The 16,219-nt window shown below is 43.3% G+C and overlaps 1 protein-coding gene across 5 annotated transcripts in view; it reads left to right on the top strand.

Annotated features, from left to right (window-relative positions):
• The window catches only part of RABGAP1 (RAB GTPase activating protein 1), a 186,017-nt gene that overhangs the window by 143,796 nt on the left and 26,002 nt on the right, over nucleotides 1-16,219 (top strand). For all 5 annotated transcript variants that reach the window (XM_066256280.1, XM_066256279.1, XM_066256283.1 and 2 more), the window contains 5 exons: nucleotides 1,051-1,125; nucleotides 5,426-5,551; nucleotides 6,137-6,280; nucleotides 9,157-9,198; nucleotides 9,442-9,570. In XM_066256280.1, coding sequence (XP_066112377.1) covers nucleotides 1,051-1,125; nucleotides 5,426-5,551; nucleotides 6,137-6,280; nucleotides 9,157-9,198; nucleotides 9,442-9,570 — 516 coding nt within the window. The remainder of the gene's footprint in view (nucleotides 1-1,050; nucleotides 1,126-5,425; nucleotides 5,552-6,136; nucleotides 6,281-9,156; nucleotides 9,199-9,441; nucleotides 9,571-16,219) is intronic.

The raw sequence follows: 16,219 nt of genomic DNA, 5'->3' as shown, positions 1-16,219 counted from the left end.
ATAAAAACCTTTGTTTTGACTTAATTTTTATCAAATGAGCATTAGCATAACATTTTGCTAAATAATCAATTACAAACATGCCCAATTTAAAATTGCTTTTTTGAGACACAGGAACTTTGTCACAAAAGTGGACAGTAAAAGGAGTTTCATTAGAAATAAATTTGTCAAACAGGAAATAGCATCTTGAATCTATAGGAAATCCCCTTTCTACCACAACTTACATGAGAACTATAAATATTAATCACAGAAACAAGACTCTGAAAAACAACTAAAGAACCAAATAGTAAACCACAAGGAATGTTAGATGGCAGTATTCTGTTAAAGATAATATTCAGAGAGATGGATAGTAATTGTCCACTGCCAAAAAAAATACAAAATAAGAATTTCAGAGGAACCCACAAATAGTTTCAGAGGAGTCCCTCTTATCAGAAAAGTTATTACTGGCGTAGAAAGAACTATATTTTGATGTCTTTGCCAAAAGACTTTTTCCCAGCAAGAAAGATGAATAACATTAACAGTGTTTAGTGAGGCCTGCTATGTGTGAGGTGCTGGCTAGGCTGACTAGGACATCACCGCAGCCCCTGAGAAGGTCACCATCCAGTGAGAGGATGGACATTTCAAATGCAGTGAGGTAAGCGCTGTAACAGCCGTACATGTGTAGGAAGTACCATGGAAGCACACAGAAGAGAGGGAATTCTGGGGGGTGGAATGTGTTTGAAGCCTGAAGGAAGGGCATTTTTTCCAACAGAGGGAAAATCGTGAGCAAAGACAAGGAGATAGGACAACCTTTTTTTTAGTGCCAAAGTGGTGTTTGCTTAACCTTCCCTGCTCCTTGGCAGCAGAAAGTGGAGTGGTGAAAGTCTTATTTATTGTAAAGTAAAAAATGGGATTGGGGAGAAATTGTTTACATCATTCATTGACTATCAAAATGCCACATCAGAGTGTGGGTAGCATCTTCCAGGTTCCTTTGTTCAAGGTCCTATAGGGCAGCCATGGCTCATGAGCAGTACATTTATACCTCCTGTTTTTTTGTCTCATTTTGTTTTACAGGCTTATTCTGTGTATGATGAGGAGATTGGCTATTGTCAGGGCCAGTCGTTTCTCGCTGCTGTTCTGCTTCTCCATGTGAGTAAACGAGTCTCTGTTACGATGTAGATGCGGCCTCCCTCAGCTTACCGCAGCCTCAGACTTGAGCACAGCTTTATGTTAGCTTTGGCCAGACTCTAGCATATGGAAACCTTTTTCTGAATTTAATGTCTTCATGGAAGAGAAGCATGATAAGAATAAGTGACAGTGTTGAAAACTGGTACAGAAGTAGACTTTTTTTTTTTTTTTTAAGTGAGAGGCAGGGAGGCAGAGACAGACTCCCTCTCACATGCACCCAGACCAGGATCCATCTGGCAAGCCCCCTACCATGCTAATCTCTGCCTGTCTGGGCTGCTACTTTGTTGCTCAGCAACTGAGCTATTTTAGTGCCTGAGGCGGGGCCATGGAGCCATCTCCGTGCCCCGGGCCAACTTTGCTCCAATGGAGCCTTGGCTGCAGGAGGAGAAGAGAGAGAAAGAGAGAAAGATGGGAGGGATGAAGAAGCAGATGGGCACTTCTCCTGTGTGCCCTGTCTGGGCATTGAACCCAGAACTTCCACATGCTGTGCTGACGCTCTACCGCTGAGCCAACTGTCAGGGCCCTGGTGGACTTCATTTTTATTGCTAGAAATGATTGGATAGACTTCAGTCTTAGTTAGACCCTTGAGGACATTTTATCTTCTCTAAAGTAGCCACTGTTCCTGACCGGGTGGTGGTGCAGTGACTAGAGCATCGGACTGGTACATGGAGAGGATCTAGGTTTGAAACCCCGAGGTCGCTGGCTTGAGTGTGGGCTCATCTAGCTTGAGTGGAGGCTCACCAGCTTGAGCGAGGGGTGGCTGGCTTGAGCCCAAAGGTCACCAGCTTGAAGCCCAAGGTCGCTGGCTGGAGCAAGAGGTCACTCACTCTGCTATAGCCGCCCTCCTGCCCCACATCACACACATATGAGAAAACAGCAACGAAGAATTGATGCTTCTCATCTCTCTCCCTTTGTGTCTGTCTGTCCCTATCTGTCCCTCTCTCTGTCTCTGTCAAAAAATAAAGTAGCCACTGTCATTATTCTGGGATCTATGGATTGGGGTGGGAGAAAGGCTGACAAGTAGGCTTTCTCTAGTGCATTTTTTCATTCATTCATCATTCATTCATCATTCATTTAGAAAAGACCTTGATCCTCCAACTTACTGATATTTTTTCAGATCCACAGCAAAATTGAAAAAATCTTAAGGCAAACACCCATATATTCTTTTTGTGTGTGTGTATGTGTGACAGAGACAGGGAGAGACAGAGGGCCAGACAGGCAGGAAGGGAGAGAGATGAGAAGCCTCAGTCCTTTGTTGCAGCACCTTAGTTGTTCATTGATTGCTTTCTCGTATATACCTTGACCGGGGGGGCTACAGAAGAGCAAGTGACCCCTTGCTCAAGCCAGTGACCTTGGGCTCAAGCTGTTGAGCCTTGCTCAAACCATTTGAGCCCGTGCTCAAGTTGGCGACCTCAGGGTTTGATCCTGGGTCCTCCACATCCCAGTATGATACTATTGTACCATCTCCTGGTAAGGCTGAACATCCATATACTCTTAACCTAATTTACCAATTACCAGTACTATTTTTCCAGTTTTCTGTGTCTTTCAATTTTTTACTTTTTTTTGCACACAAATGTTATTTATAAAAAAGGGTTTTTTTGGGGGGAAATTGGTAGTAAACATACTGTACTCCCAAATACTTGAGCATGTGTCTCAAGACATAACCATAATACCACTATCACATCCAAGAAACTTCACACTGATTCAGTATTATTGGCTTACACACAATTCACACTCACTTTTCCCCCCAACTGTTTACTCAGTAAAATTCTTTATAGCTTTTTTCCCCCTAAAATCAATGGTTTGCATTTGATTCAAACATTGCATTTGATTTTCACTTCTTTTTATTCTTCCCATGTAAACTACCCCTTTTTTGTTTATTTCATGCCATTGACAGTTTGAAACATTTTAGCAGATTATCTTGTAAAATATCCCACATTCTTGATTTGTCCATTTCTTCATGATTTAAGTTAAAATGCTTGGGGAAACCACTCAGGTGATGTTAACTGAGTTTTTGAGCACCTGTTATGGTCTGTACTGTGCTAGAAACCAGGAGAGAATAATGTGGGCATGGTTCCAATTTTCATGGATACAGAGCTGGTGAAGCTGACCACCTGTAAGCAGAAAGTCACACAATGTATCATTATTAACTTCATTGTCATCCCTGGCCGGTGGCTCAGTGGATAGAGCATTGGCACTGCGTATGGACGTCCCAGGTTTGATTCCTGGTCAGGGCACACATGAGAAGAGAAGCAACCATCTGCCTCTCCTCGCCCTCCCTTTCCCCTCAGCAGCCAGTAGCTTGATTGGTTTGAGTGTGGCCCTGGGCGCAGAGGATGGCTCCGACAGCCTCGGCACTTGAGCACTGGCCCCAGGTGGGGGTTTCTGGTGGATCCTGGTCAGGGCACATGTGGGGGTCTGTCTCCCCTCCTCACACCTAAAAAAAAAAAGGGAATTCCAATGGTGCCATGAAGACTTAGTAAAAAGTTCAATGCAAGATTATAACAAGGGAGCCACATTTAGATTCCTGGCTTCTCTGGGGAGGTAACCTTTAAGGTGAACCCGGAAAAATGAGCAGGGTTCTCATTTAACCTTTTCTTAACATTGTTATGAAAATAATAAAAAGTATTTTAAAAGCAAGAAACTAGAGCATTCCCAGAAAAGGAAATAACACAGCATATAGAAGCACTGATTTTGGGAAAGTCGGCATATGGAAGGAACTGCAGGCAGGACAGGAGGGACTGGAGCATCCAAGTGAAGGGGAAAGAGAGCTGAGGTGCAGGACCTGCCTCAAGCCCAGGGAGGCCGATCAGGCATTCTGGGTTTGTTCCTATAAGCGGAGGGGAGTGTTGGAAGCCATTTTGTGTTTTAATACAAGTAAAATACAAGGTTGTAATACAAGCAAAACAAAAAACAGTTTCTATGTTACTGAACTAGCTTACTGGTGTCTGTAGGCATGAAAAATATGATAAAGCTGCGACATTAATAAAGAAGTGTGCTCTGTGTGTGTGTGTGTGTGTGTGTAATGTGATAGTTTGATATACATGTACATAGTTAACACATCCATCACCAGGTCAAGTTTTTAAATTTTGTTTCGTTGTTTTAGGCAGACTTTATATCACAGAGTCTCACAAGCCTCTGTGGTTTATCTTTGTTCTGAACTTCAGTCTAAGGACATTATCCCGATAAAGTGTCACAACCCCTTTAAAATGGCTTTCCTGATTAAATCCATAGTGCCTTAGTTTGAATTCTTGCTGCTTGCCATTGTGTTAAATAAATGTCAATGAGAGGCAGAGGTGCTGCCTAACAAAAAGGCCCCTGTGATCAGACCAGGTCTCCCTCAGTGTGTGGAAGAGTGAAGTCGCCTTTCATAACAAAGACCACAAGGTCTGGTCCTTTGTCCCATGTCCTTAACTTTCCAATAGTACGTTGTAGTGTTCCCTTATATTACTTAATTTGATTTGCTCTTTAGCTCTGCTTCATTCTGGTGATTTCTGTGCTCCGCCCACCTTCATCTCCCTGTTCCACAGAAGCCCACCCACCTTCTTGACATTTTGAAGGCTCGCTACAGTCACACCAAGCCTCAAATAACATTTTTAGTGACTTTTTTCTATTTTGAAAACTAGACATTTTGCCAGGTTCTCAGGGAAATGTTTTTCTATAAAGCTACGGAAGATGTAGGTGTTATTATAAATGGGTAATATCTGTAAGTAGAAGTAGGGTTTTGTAGTATTTTAAATATTACTGTGAGTGTTAACTGTTGTACTTTAAGTGTTACTAAAGCCTTAGAATATGTAAGGTTTCTCTAGCCATCCTTTTTAACGACAATGGGGAAGAAAACCATTTTTACTAGACTGAAATGGCAGCTAAGGAAGTAAAATGATTTACACAGTCTCATAGTTGGGGAAGATGAGACCTGCCCTTCTGTATCGGCCTGACCTCCCTGCAAACCTCGCTGTCTTCCCAGGGCAGACTCAGGCTTCCCTGTCCCAGTGTTCTCGCCATCTTTCTGCCTCATTCTTACAGTTCCTGTGCCCTGGTTGTCTGGGAGGCTCTGCGAGGACAGGAGCGTGTCTGGCACAGACGGCATCATTAAGTATTTCGTGGTTGAATGAACTCTGCGAAGCACATCCACAGGCCTGTGGATACCACTAGACTTGCCGGTATCCCGACTAGAGTAGAAGGGTGAATTTAATAGACTGAGAAAACTTCTGTATATGTTTTGTGATTATTTTCCCTTCTCCCATTCCCTGTCTTGCAGATGCCTGAAGAACAGGCATTCAGTGTTCTGGTCAAGATCATGTTTGACTATGGTCTCAGGGAACTTTTCAAGCAAAACTTTGAAGATTTGCATTGCAAATTTTACCAGTTGGAGCGCCTCATGCAGGTAAACAAAGAAACCAGCTTGCATTTGCCAGTTGGGGCGTGGTGGGGGTGGGGAGAAGTGGACTGGTGATGTGGTGCCTAGTGGTGGGTGGGGTCGCCTTAGCCATCCAGGGTGAAAGGCGGGGTTTTTGTTTGGTTGGTTTCTCACTAAGTGATGAAGATGCCACGGTTAATAAGATGTGAGCCTGGTGGGGGTGAGCTAGGTTTTCAGTCTCATCAAACATTCACAATATCAGATGACTTTGTAGGGGCCTTTCACACAGCACACTGGGTCAGGAACTGTTCACCAGGGCTCCACGCTGACTGGTTAGGAATCACCTACCAAGAGTGAAACAGACTTTCCCAAGCATTTCACAGCGTGGTCAGAAAAACTGTCTTTCCAAATATTTGTCACCATTTTGGGGATTCCTCTTTAGAGCTGACAGTTTAATCCTGGGTAATAAGTGTTTTTCTGAGCACTTGGGAGGTTTTTAGAAAAATTGTAGGTATGTGACATTTTTGGCCTATTCCTGTTAGATTTATGAGCCCCTTGAGTGGGATTGAACTGCGGCATGTGTGCCCAAAACTAATTAGTTTGCTATTTCAGGAGTACATTCCCGACTTGTACAACCACTTCCTGGATATCAGCCTTGAAGCACACATGTACGCCTCCCAGTGGTTTCTTACCCTCTTCACGGCAAAATTCCCTCTCTACATGGTCTTCCACATCATCGACCTGCTTTTATGTGAGGTATGTATTGGTGGCTACAGCACTTGGGGAGCACTTGGGGATTGCTGCAGTGTCCTTCCTGTGACAGCTGCCAAAACAGAATTTGTTCTATGCAGTGTTTTATTTCAGTGCTGGGAAATCCAGATTTAAGTGACTCTTTGAAGCTAATGGTCACGTTTTGTTAAAGGCGCTCTTTGCTTAAAAAAAAAAAGTTATTGGCCCTGGTCGGTTGCCTCAGCGGTAGAGCGTGGGCCTGGCGTGCGGGGGACCCGGGTTCGATTCCCGGCCAGGGCACATAGGAGAAGCGCCCATTTGCTTCTCCAGCCCCCCCTCCTTCCTCTCTGTCTTTCTCTTCCCCTCCCGCAGCCAAGGCTCTATTGGAGCAAAGATGGCCCGGGTGCTGGGGATGGCTCCTTGGCCTCTGCCCCAGGCGCTAGAGTGGCTCTGGTCGCGGCAGAGCGATGCTCCGGAGGGGCAGAGCATCGCCCCCTGGTGGGCAGAGCGTCGCCCCTGGTGGGCGTGCCGGGTGGATCCCGGTCGGGCACATGCGGGAGTCTGTCTGTCTCTCCCCGTTTCCAGCTTCAGAAAAAGAAAAAAGAAAAAAAATACAATGAACAAATAACTATGCCCACTACACATATCTTATTTTAAAGTAAAAAAAGAACAAGGCCCTGGCCAGTTGGGTCAGTGGTAGAGCGTCAGCCTGGCGCGCAGAAGTCCCGGGTTCAATTCCCGGCCAGGGCACACAAGAGAAGCACCCATCTGCTTCTCCACCCCTCGCCCTCTCCTTCCTCTCTGTCTCTCTCTTCCCCTCCCGCAGCCAAGGCTCCATTGGAGCAAAGATGGCCCGGGCGCTGGGGATGGCTCCTTGGCCTCTGCCCCAGGAACTGGAGTGTCTCTGGTCACAACAGAGCGACCCCCCGGAGGGGCAGAGCATCGCCCCCTGGTGGGCATGCCAGGTGGATCCCGGTCGGGAGCATGCGAGAGTCTGTCTGACTGTCTCTCCCCGTTTCCAGCTTCAGAAAAATACAAAACAAAAACAAAAACAACGTTATTTCTATTAGTATTAGGTTTGGCTAAATGTTTTAAGAAATCCAAAACATCCGTGATTAAATAAAGCAGAGGTTTCTAGCTCATGTAAAACAAGTCAGAGGGTTGGCCGCCACCTGCCTTTCCTGGGATGTGACTCTCCTCTTGCAGCTGGTTAGAGCTCTAGCCACCAAATCTATATTTTAAGCTAATAGGGGAAGGGGACAGGAGTGGGTGTGTGTCCTCTTTTAAAAAGAGACTTCTGGGAAGTTCCACCTGCATTTCCACTTACCTCTCATTGGTATGAACTTAGGTACATGAGTACCACACCTATTGACAAGAAACTTTTTTTAAAGTTTGGTAGGAATTTACTAAAATTTGGGGTGGGGTCTATTATTAAAAGTAGATATTAAAGTAAATAACAGTCTTTGTTTCAAGGTACATGTGCCTAAGAAAACAACTAATTTAAACAATATATAATTATTATAGACACTGTAGAAAATATGAGCCAAAAAATTGAAAGGTACTTCTAATCCTACTGTATAAAGGGTAACTACTCTACTTTTAACATTTAAGTGTGTATTCTTTCAGCTTTTTCTGTTTATATATGTGCATATATAATTTCTATATGGAATAGTTTTTTCCTATGAAATATTATGTAATATATATTATAGGTTTATATATATTTAAAATAATAATTGTTATATATACTATTTGGTAACCTCTTTTTTTTTTTTTTAATAGAGGTGGGAAGGCAGGCAGACAGGCTCCCACATGCTCCCTGAGCAGGATCCACCTGGGAAGCCCCCTACCGGGCAATACTTGGTTTCTCAGCAACCGAGCTATTTTAGCGCCTGAGGCTAGGCCATGGAACCATCCTCAGCATCCAGGGCCAACTTGCTCAAACCATTTGAGCCATGGCTGCAGGAGGGGAAGAGAAAAGGGGGGGGGGAGGTTGAGAAGCAAATGGTTGCTTCTGCTGTGTGCCCTGACTGGGAATTAAACCCAGGACTTCCACACACTGGGCTGATGCTCTATCACTGAGCCACCCAGCCAGGGCCAGTCTTTTTTCATTTTCTGTACTTGAAATCTGTGGACACATACACATCTACACCATCTTTCTTTTTGTTTAATCTTACCTTATGCAAAACAGACAAAAATTCATTTGAGAATTTTTCTCTTCTACTCAGCTTGAAACATTATAAGAAATAGCATTACCAAACATGCCATTATTCTACTTGCTGCCAAGTATCGCATTATTTGGATATATACCATGATTTATATAATCAATTCCTAATCTCCGACCTTTGAATTGTCCAGTTTTCACAGTTGTAAACAACCATTTGTTAAGTAGTTAGGGGCCCAGAATCATGCTAAATAATTTAAATAAAACTTTTCAAGCTAATTGGCTCAGAAAACCCTTGGGAGAAATATTTATGGAAACTGGGGTCCCAAAACTTAAATTTGATGAGCAAATGTCAGTGACTCCCCTCATTGGTCCTCTGTCCTCGCCGTGCCCAGAATGGTAGATGAAGGAAGGCAGATGGGAGGGCCCTGCGCAGAGTCAGTTCTGGGGGTCCAGGAGCATTGTGACTGGCCCTCTGGGAGCTCTTTCCTGCTCATAACTTTGAGTCAGTTTTGGTTTGGAAGTATAGAATACTTTGGAAAAGTGTTCCTGTTAAATATGAGCCTAGAGTTAGAAAATTTTCTTACAAGAATGGGAGGCTGGTTCTACTTTAATTTTTATTTCCCAAGGTATTTTCAAGATACTCCATTTCTTAATGTTTTACAATTTCTCTAAAATTGTGACAAATGCTTCATATTCCAAAGTAAACACTGAAAATATTTTTTTGTGTTTTCTCTTTTAGGGGATAAGTGTTATTTTTAATGTCGCCCTCGGATTATTAAAGGTACACATTTATTCCTAAGCTGGGTTATCTGGTATTCTCAGTTCAGCACTGGCAGTAGCTTGGTCTTAGTCTTGTTCTAAGCATCCATTCCTCTGACGTCCCTGACAGTGAAGATGTACAAGAGGCTCTGGCCGAGCTAAGCAGGGCCTCCTGGGGATATAAAGCTGCTGAGATTAGTTGCTCTTGTACATCTTCCAAGCAAAGAACCTTTTCTGTACATGATTGTATTTCCTTTCTTTCAAGACTTCCAAGGATGACTTGCTGTTGACAGACTTTGAAGGTGCCTTGAAGTTTTTCAGGGTTCAGCTTCCTAAGAGATACCGTTCAGAAGAGAATGCAAAAAAGCTAATGGAATTAGCATGCAACATGAAGGTAAAATAATTTTTGTATTAATTTAGATTTTTATTTTGGGGGGGAGGGTATTTTTCTGTATAAGTACCGCGCGCTAACCGATTGCGCCACTGGAGCTCCGAGGGTATTTTTCTGAAGTGAGAGGCAGAGGGACATACTCCTGCATGCGCCTGACCAGGATCCACCGGCACGCCCACTAGGGGGCGATGCTCTGCTCATCTGGGCCATTGCTCCACTACAACCAGAGCCATTCTAGCACCTGTGGCAGGGGCCATGGATATGTTCTTAGCGCCCGGGCCAACTTTGCTCCAGTGGAGCCTTGGCTGTGGGAGAGGAAGGGAGAAATAGAGAGGAAGGAGAGGGGGAAGAGTGGAGAAGCAGATGGGCGCTTCTCCTCTGTGTGCCCTGACCGGAAATCAAACCTGGGGCTTCCACATGCTGGGTTGACACTCTACCACTGAGCCAGCTATCAACATTTATAATACATTAAAATAACAGTGTTTTCTTTTGTATTGTATATTTTGTCCATTTTTTAAAAAGATTCTCTTACTTTGGATAATTCTTGCTTTATGTAACTTACATATATAATAGTACAATATAGAGAAAATTCTTCTGTTTAACATAATTAAGAATAACAACCTTCCCTGCATCTCCCACTCTTCCAGAAAAAATCACAAACAACATCAGAAGCTCCAGATGTGCACTACATCAATTCATAAGTTGCAGTAGATATTTTTGACTCTTTGCCTTTCTTTCACAGTCTAGGCCTAAATTGATGGCTCCCATAGGATCCCAAATTATGCACTTTGGTTTTCCCCAGCTTTACTGAGATATAATGTTATGTAAATTTGAGCTGTACATTGTGATGATCTGATACATGTATATATTTTCAAAATATTTCCCACAGTGAGGTTAGTGAACACATCCTTCACTCACAGAATTATTTTTTTGTGATGGTAAGAACCATAAGTCCAATACTTACAGCAACTTTTGAATATACAATACAGTATTGTTAACTATAGCCACCATGCTGTACCTTAGATTCCTGGAACTTACTCATCTTAAAACTGGAAATACCTTTGACCAACATCTCTCCATTTTCCTCGCCCCTCGACCTTCCAAATACTTTCTCTGTATTACATATCCTATGTGTTAACTCTTACTGCCTCCCCCAAGCTTTGAACTCTAGAAAAGGTATTATTCCCAGTTTGAAGACAAACCAAACTACAAAGAGGTTTCGTGGTTTCTACAGTTCTGTCCTGTAACTTTCAGTGTTTATTGTCATGGTCGAGAATTCCCTAATATGAAACCAGTAACACATGAAGGAAACCCACAGTTTTTTCACACCAGTGGCATTTATGATTTGTGCAGTTTTTAAGTTAAAAAAATAGTGTTTGCATTATAATAAGATTTTGTTTTTAAAGAACAAAAAGTCATTTAAGGAGTTGAGTTTGGGATTTTCAGCTGGAGGAAAATGAGGGACAGAATAAGGAATTGTATTCCGATTCTTGTAGGGTACAGAAAAGACTGCCGTGTGTACTGTATGTGACTCTGGTGGGCAGAACAGGGGTTAGTGTGTCAGGGCAGGTGTGGCACGAGGCTTCCCAGTCTTCTGAACAGAGCACGGCCTTGGCATCAGAGAGAACTGAATTATTTCAGTTATTTAAGGAGCAGTCTTCTCATCTGTAAGGTAACATTGGACTTCGGGTTCTGGTTATATGTCAAACTGAGCTAACTCAGGCTACCTTTCTTTAAACACTTGGAGATGCTATGTGAAATATAACCCAAAATATGTTTAAATACCTGGATGAACTTGATAAAGAAGAAATAAATGCCCGGTACCTGAAGCAAAGTAGCTTGAAGCTAGCGTGTGTGAACTGATAGAACAGTGTTCTGAGGAAATGTGGAAACTAAGTGGGTACTTAATGCTCACAAGGACCTACGGTGTGGCTTTGGGCTTTCAGCAGGGAGCTGACACTGAAACCTCTGCGGCAAGTTCCCACCTTGGAACTGCTGCTGTGTTTTTGACGGGGATACAAAAACTTACCAGCCCATAAGATAAAAATGAATCAAAAGATAAAAATGAGTAGGAGATTTAAAAAGAAAAGGAAATAGAACTTCTAGAAATGAGATAATTATTAAAGGTATCATTCAAATTAAAATGTGGCATACTTCTCAAGCATATGGATGGCAGGTCATAGTACAGGGCTCGGGAACCTATGGCTCATGAGTCAGATGTGGCTCTTTTGATGGCTGCATCTGGCTCACAGACAAATCTTTAATAAAAAAAAAAGTTAAAAATATAGAACATTCTCATGTATTACAATCCATTCATTTCCTATTGCTCATGTTCATGGTTGCGGGTGGCTGGAGCCAATCACAGCTGTCCTCTGGGACAACACCAAATTTTTATTGGATAATGCGTAATGTACACGAGTTGTTGTGAGGTCAGGAAGTAAACTTCCCTCCTTTTAATCAAATAATCAGCTAGTTAATTGCAGAAACTTTTGACGAAGAAGATGGCTAAAAGAAAAAAAGAGGAGTATCGTACGTTTCAGGAGGAATGGACAGAGGAATTCGCCTTTGTGGAGAGATCAGGTTCTGCAGTGTATCTAATATGCAATGATAAAATTGCATCGATGAAACAAATATAAAGCGGCACTTCGACACACGCCATACTACATTTTCATTGAAATATCCAGCGGGGGAGAGCAGGAAGAAAGCATGTCAAGAGCTACTGTGCAGAGTGCAAGCTAGTCAGCAGCAACTCCGTGTTTGGACCCAACAAGGTGACTGGAATTCGGCTAGCTTTGCTGGTGCTTTAGCCATTGTAAGAAACGGAAAGCCATTCACAGAAGGGGAGTATACCAAAACATTCATGCTTGATGTTGCCAATGAACTTTTTGACGACTTTTCGGATAAAGACAAGATAATCAAACGAATAAAAGACATGCCTCTGTTCACGATCGAACCATCATGATGGCAAATCAAATTGAGGCAACACAAATGAAGGACATAAATGCAGCACCATTCTTTTCTCTTGCTTTGGATGAGTCAACAGACATAAGCCATTTATCCCAGTTCAGTGTAATTGCAAGGTATGCTGTCGGTGACATACTACATGAGGAAAGTCTTGCTGTTTTGCCTATGAAAGAGACGAGGGGAAGATTTATTCAGGTCTTCCACTGAGTTCGCTAAAGAAAAAAAAATCTACCAATGAATAAACTTATTTTGGTGTGTACTTATGGTGGGGAAAAACAGGATTTGTAGCGCTTCTTCATGAACCTGAAAAGAGACCCATCCTATTTTCACTGCATCCTACATCAGGAGGTGCTTTGTGCTCAGATGTGTGGCGAGCAGCTTGGTAAGTTGATGTTGCTGGTCATTCGGGTGGTCAACTTTATTGTTGCCCGAGCTTTAAATGATCACCAGTTTAAAACACTGCTGGATGAAGTTGGGAATAATTATCCTGGTCTGCTTCTGCACAGCAATGTGCGTTGGTTGTCAAGAGGGAAGGTGCTCAGCTGTTTCGCAGCTTGTCTGAGCGAAATCCAGACTTTTCTTGAAATGAAAAACGTCGAGCATCCTGAGTTAGCTAACACTGAGTGGCTCCTGAAGTTCTACTATCTCATAGACATGACTGAACATCTGAACCAGCTCAATGTGAAAATGCAAGGCGTTGTAAAGACAGTCTTATCCCTTCAACAAGCAGTGTTTGCATTTGAAAACAATCTGGAACTCTTCATCGCCGACATTGAAACAGGTCGTTTACTACACTTTGAAAAACTGGGAGAGTTTAAAGATGCATGCACAGCAAGTGACCCTGCTCAACATCTTGATCTCCAGCAACTAGCAGGCTTCACATCTAATCTGCAGTCATTCAAAGCGCACTTTGGAGAATTTTGTGAGCGCACTCGTCTTTTTAAGTTCACCCATCCACATGAGTGTGCAGTGGACAGCGCCGACCTGAGTTACATCCCCGGTGTCTCCATCAGAGATTGTGAGCTACAAGCTGCTGACCTGCAGGCCTCAGACATGTGGGTGAATAAGTTCAAGTCACTGAATGAAGATTTGGAAAGACTTGCATGACAGCAAGCAGAGCTGGTGAGCAAACACAAGTGGGGAGAAATGAAAAAACTTCAACCCACGGGCCAGCCTATTGTCAAAACTTGGAACACGCTTCCCGTCACAAACCGCACACTGCAGCGTGTGAGTATTGCTGTACTGACAATGTTTGGCTCTATGTATGCATGTGAGCAGTCTTTCTCACATCTAAAGAACATGAAGACCAACCTACGATCACGTTTAATGGATGGAAGTCTCAACGCCTGCATGAAGCTTAACCTCACCACGTATCAACCAGACTACAAAGCCATCAGCAAAACCATGCAGCACCAGAAAGTCACATTAATGGTAAGAAGTACTTTATTCATCATTGGTTAGCAACAACATAACAACATTGTTAAAAAGAATTCAGAGACTTACTGTACTTTAAAAGTGTTGGTCTTACATAAAATGCACAACACATTTACTTGTATTTAGTGTTAAACATATTGTATGGCTCTCATGGAATTACATTTTAAAATATGTGACATTCATGGCTCTCTCAGCCAAAAAGGTTCCCGACCCCTGCCATAGTATTTTACCATGTGCCAGGCGCTGTGGTTTAGTGCTTCTGTGTATGAGGATTAACTGCACTGTATCCGGTGCTTGTTTCCCACAGTGCCTGGTACTGGCATGACTACTACCACGATTACTTCCTCTCTGGTTTTGAAGCTGATAGAAAACACTTTTCCGTGACATTGTCATGGATGCACAGAGCAGAGACCAAGTGAACTCAGGTTCCCTTAGTCTCTCTTTTTATCTCAGCCTGGCTCAGCACACATCTGCCCCTTACTTATGCTTTCTTCCCTCCAGCGTTTGCTGCTTTCTCAGTGGCCCATCCTGGTGATACCTGGCTGGTGGCTTGTGCCAGAAATCTTGATACTATCTTGGGCTTCTCTTTCTCTCACACTCTCCATCTTTCATCATCATCTTATACTCTGCCATCAGAATCCGTCCTGCTCACTTCCTGCTCCTTCATCACCAGCACGCTCATCTGCCCATCACCATTACTCCTCTCCTGGAATATTCCAGTAGACTCCTTGGTCTTCTTGTTTCCACAGTGCTCTACTCCCGGGCTCTTCTTGGTTTCATCTCTCCCTCGCTGAAACTCTTAATGGCTTCTTAGAATAAAACTCAAGTTTTAGCCTTGGCCTACAAGGCCTGGCACCATCTGACCTCTTGGTCATCTCTCTGATTTCATCTCCTACGACTTGACCTCTTCCTCTTTCCACTTCAGACATCCTGTCTACTTGCTGGCCTCAGAGCGGCCAGTGTGTTCCTCTTGGTCTTGGCCCTGGCTGGGTCTGTCCATAGCGCTCTCCTGGGGTCTGTGTGGCTTCTCCACCGCCTCACTCAGACCCGGGCTCAAATGCCATGCCATCAGGGGCCATCTCACTGAGTCTAAAGGGGCAGCTCCAGCCCTTATCTCCTTACCATTCTCTGCTCATCACCGCTTCACATTGTTTTATGTCTATTTATTAAGTCCCCTTCCGCACTAGAATTGAGCCTGTGACAGAGCCGACTTTATGTCTTGTTGACCTCTGGATCCCCAGCACAAGAGCAGGAACTGGTGTATAAACAGTGTTTCAGTGAGTGAGTAAATTAATGTGCTGTCGATGTTCTTCCTGGAGGTTTACAAACAAGAGTTCACATGGATTTGGGGAAGGTTTAATAGCTTCCAGCCGAAGGGTTTACCTTTCGGGTTTTCATTAGCTTGAAACACTTGAATAACATATGGCTCCTTTATTTTTGTACTTCCAATGGGTAGTGTCTAATGTCTTCTTTTTCTCGAGGCAGCCACGGCTGCGTAGCTCACACATTTTGTGCTTAGATGTGTGATTCCTCTGGCCCCGGAGAACTCTGCGTGGCCGGGGTGCGCTTTAGATGATACCCCTATTTGCACAGGGTTTCCGGTGAGAAAGTAATTAAAAAAAATTTTTTTTTTATTCACAGCATGGAAAGCCTACTGATTCACCAGGACATGAGAGGATGAGATTTTTCTGCTGAAGGGTGGGCTGTGGAGTGCACAGTTTAGTTCGTGATGACTGGTTGTGATCTGGCAGCTGTTAGTTAATACCGCCAAATACGAAGGACAATGCAGGCCGCAGTTGAGCCCGTTACCGGGAGAAGTCTTGTCACGGTGTAATTGGCCAGCTTGGGAACAAGAAGGCCCTCTGCTTGCCCAGGGATTCGATTCGAGAGTGCTCAGTCAGCACTGCGAGCGCAGAGGGGCTCCTGCTGTGGAATGGGTTGGAAACTGGCTTTGGAACTTTTTGGTGTAGAGTTTAGAAAGGAGACATTGACTCTAGCTTACTGAAATTTCATTCTATCACTTCTTTTTATTTAAAAAAAAATTCTGGCTTAATTTTCAAAGTTGTACTTTTTGATTAAGTTAGGAATTGGGAATACTTTGCATCGCATACCAGTCCAGGAAACAAATACCTATTTTCCCTGTGGTTTTCTTTTGTTTGTTTGTTTTTTGTTTTGTTTTTTGTTTTTAAAGATTGTATTTATTTTTAGAGAGGAGAGAGATAGAGTGTGAGAAAGATGGGGGGAGGAGCAGGAA

The sequence above is a fragment of the Saccopteryx bilineata genome, chromosome 2 (genome assembly GCF_036850765.1).
Source record: "Saccopteryx bilineata isolate mSacBil1 chromosome 2, mSacBil1_pri_phased_curated, whole genome shotgun sequence".
Lineage (NCBI taxonomy): Eukaryota > Metazoa > Chordata > Mammalia > Chiroptera > Emballonuridae > Saccopteryx > Saccopteryx bilineata.
The sequence above is the reverse complement of the archived record's forward strand: the minus strand, read 5'-3'. Positions and strand labels throughout refer to the sequence as shown.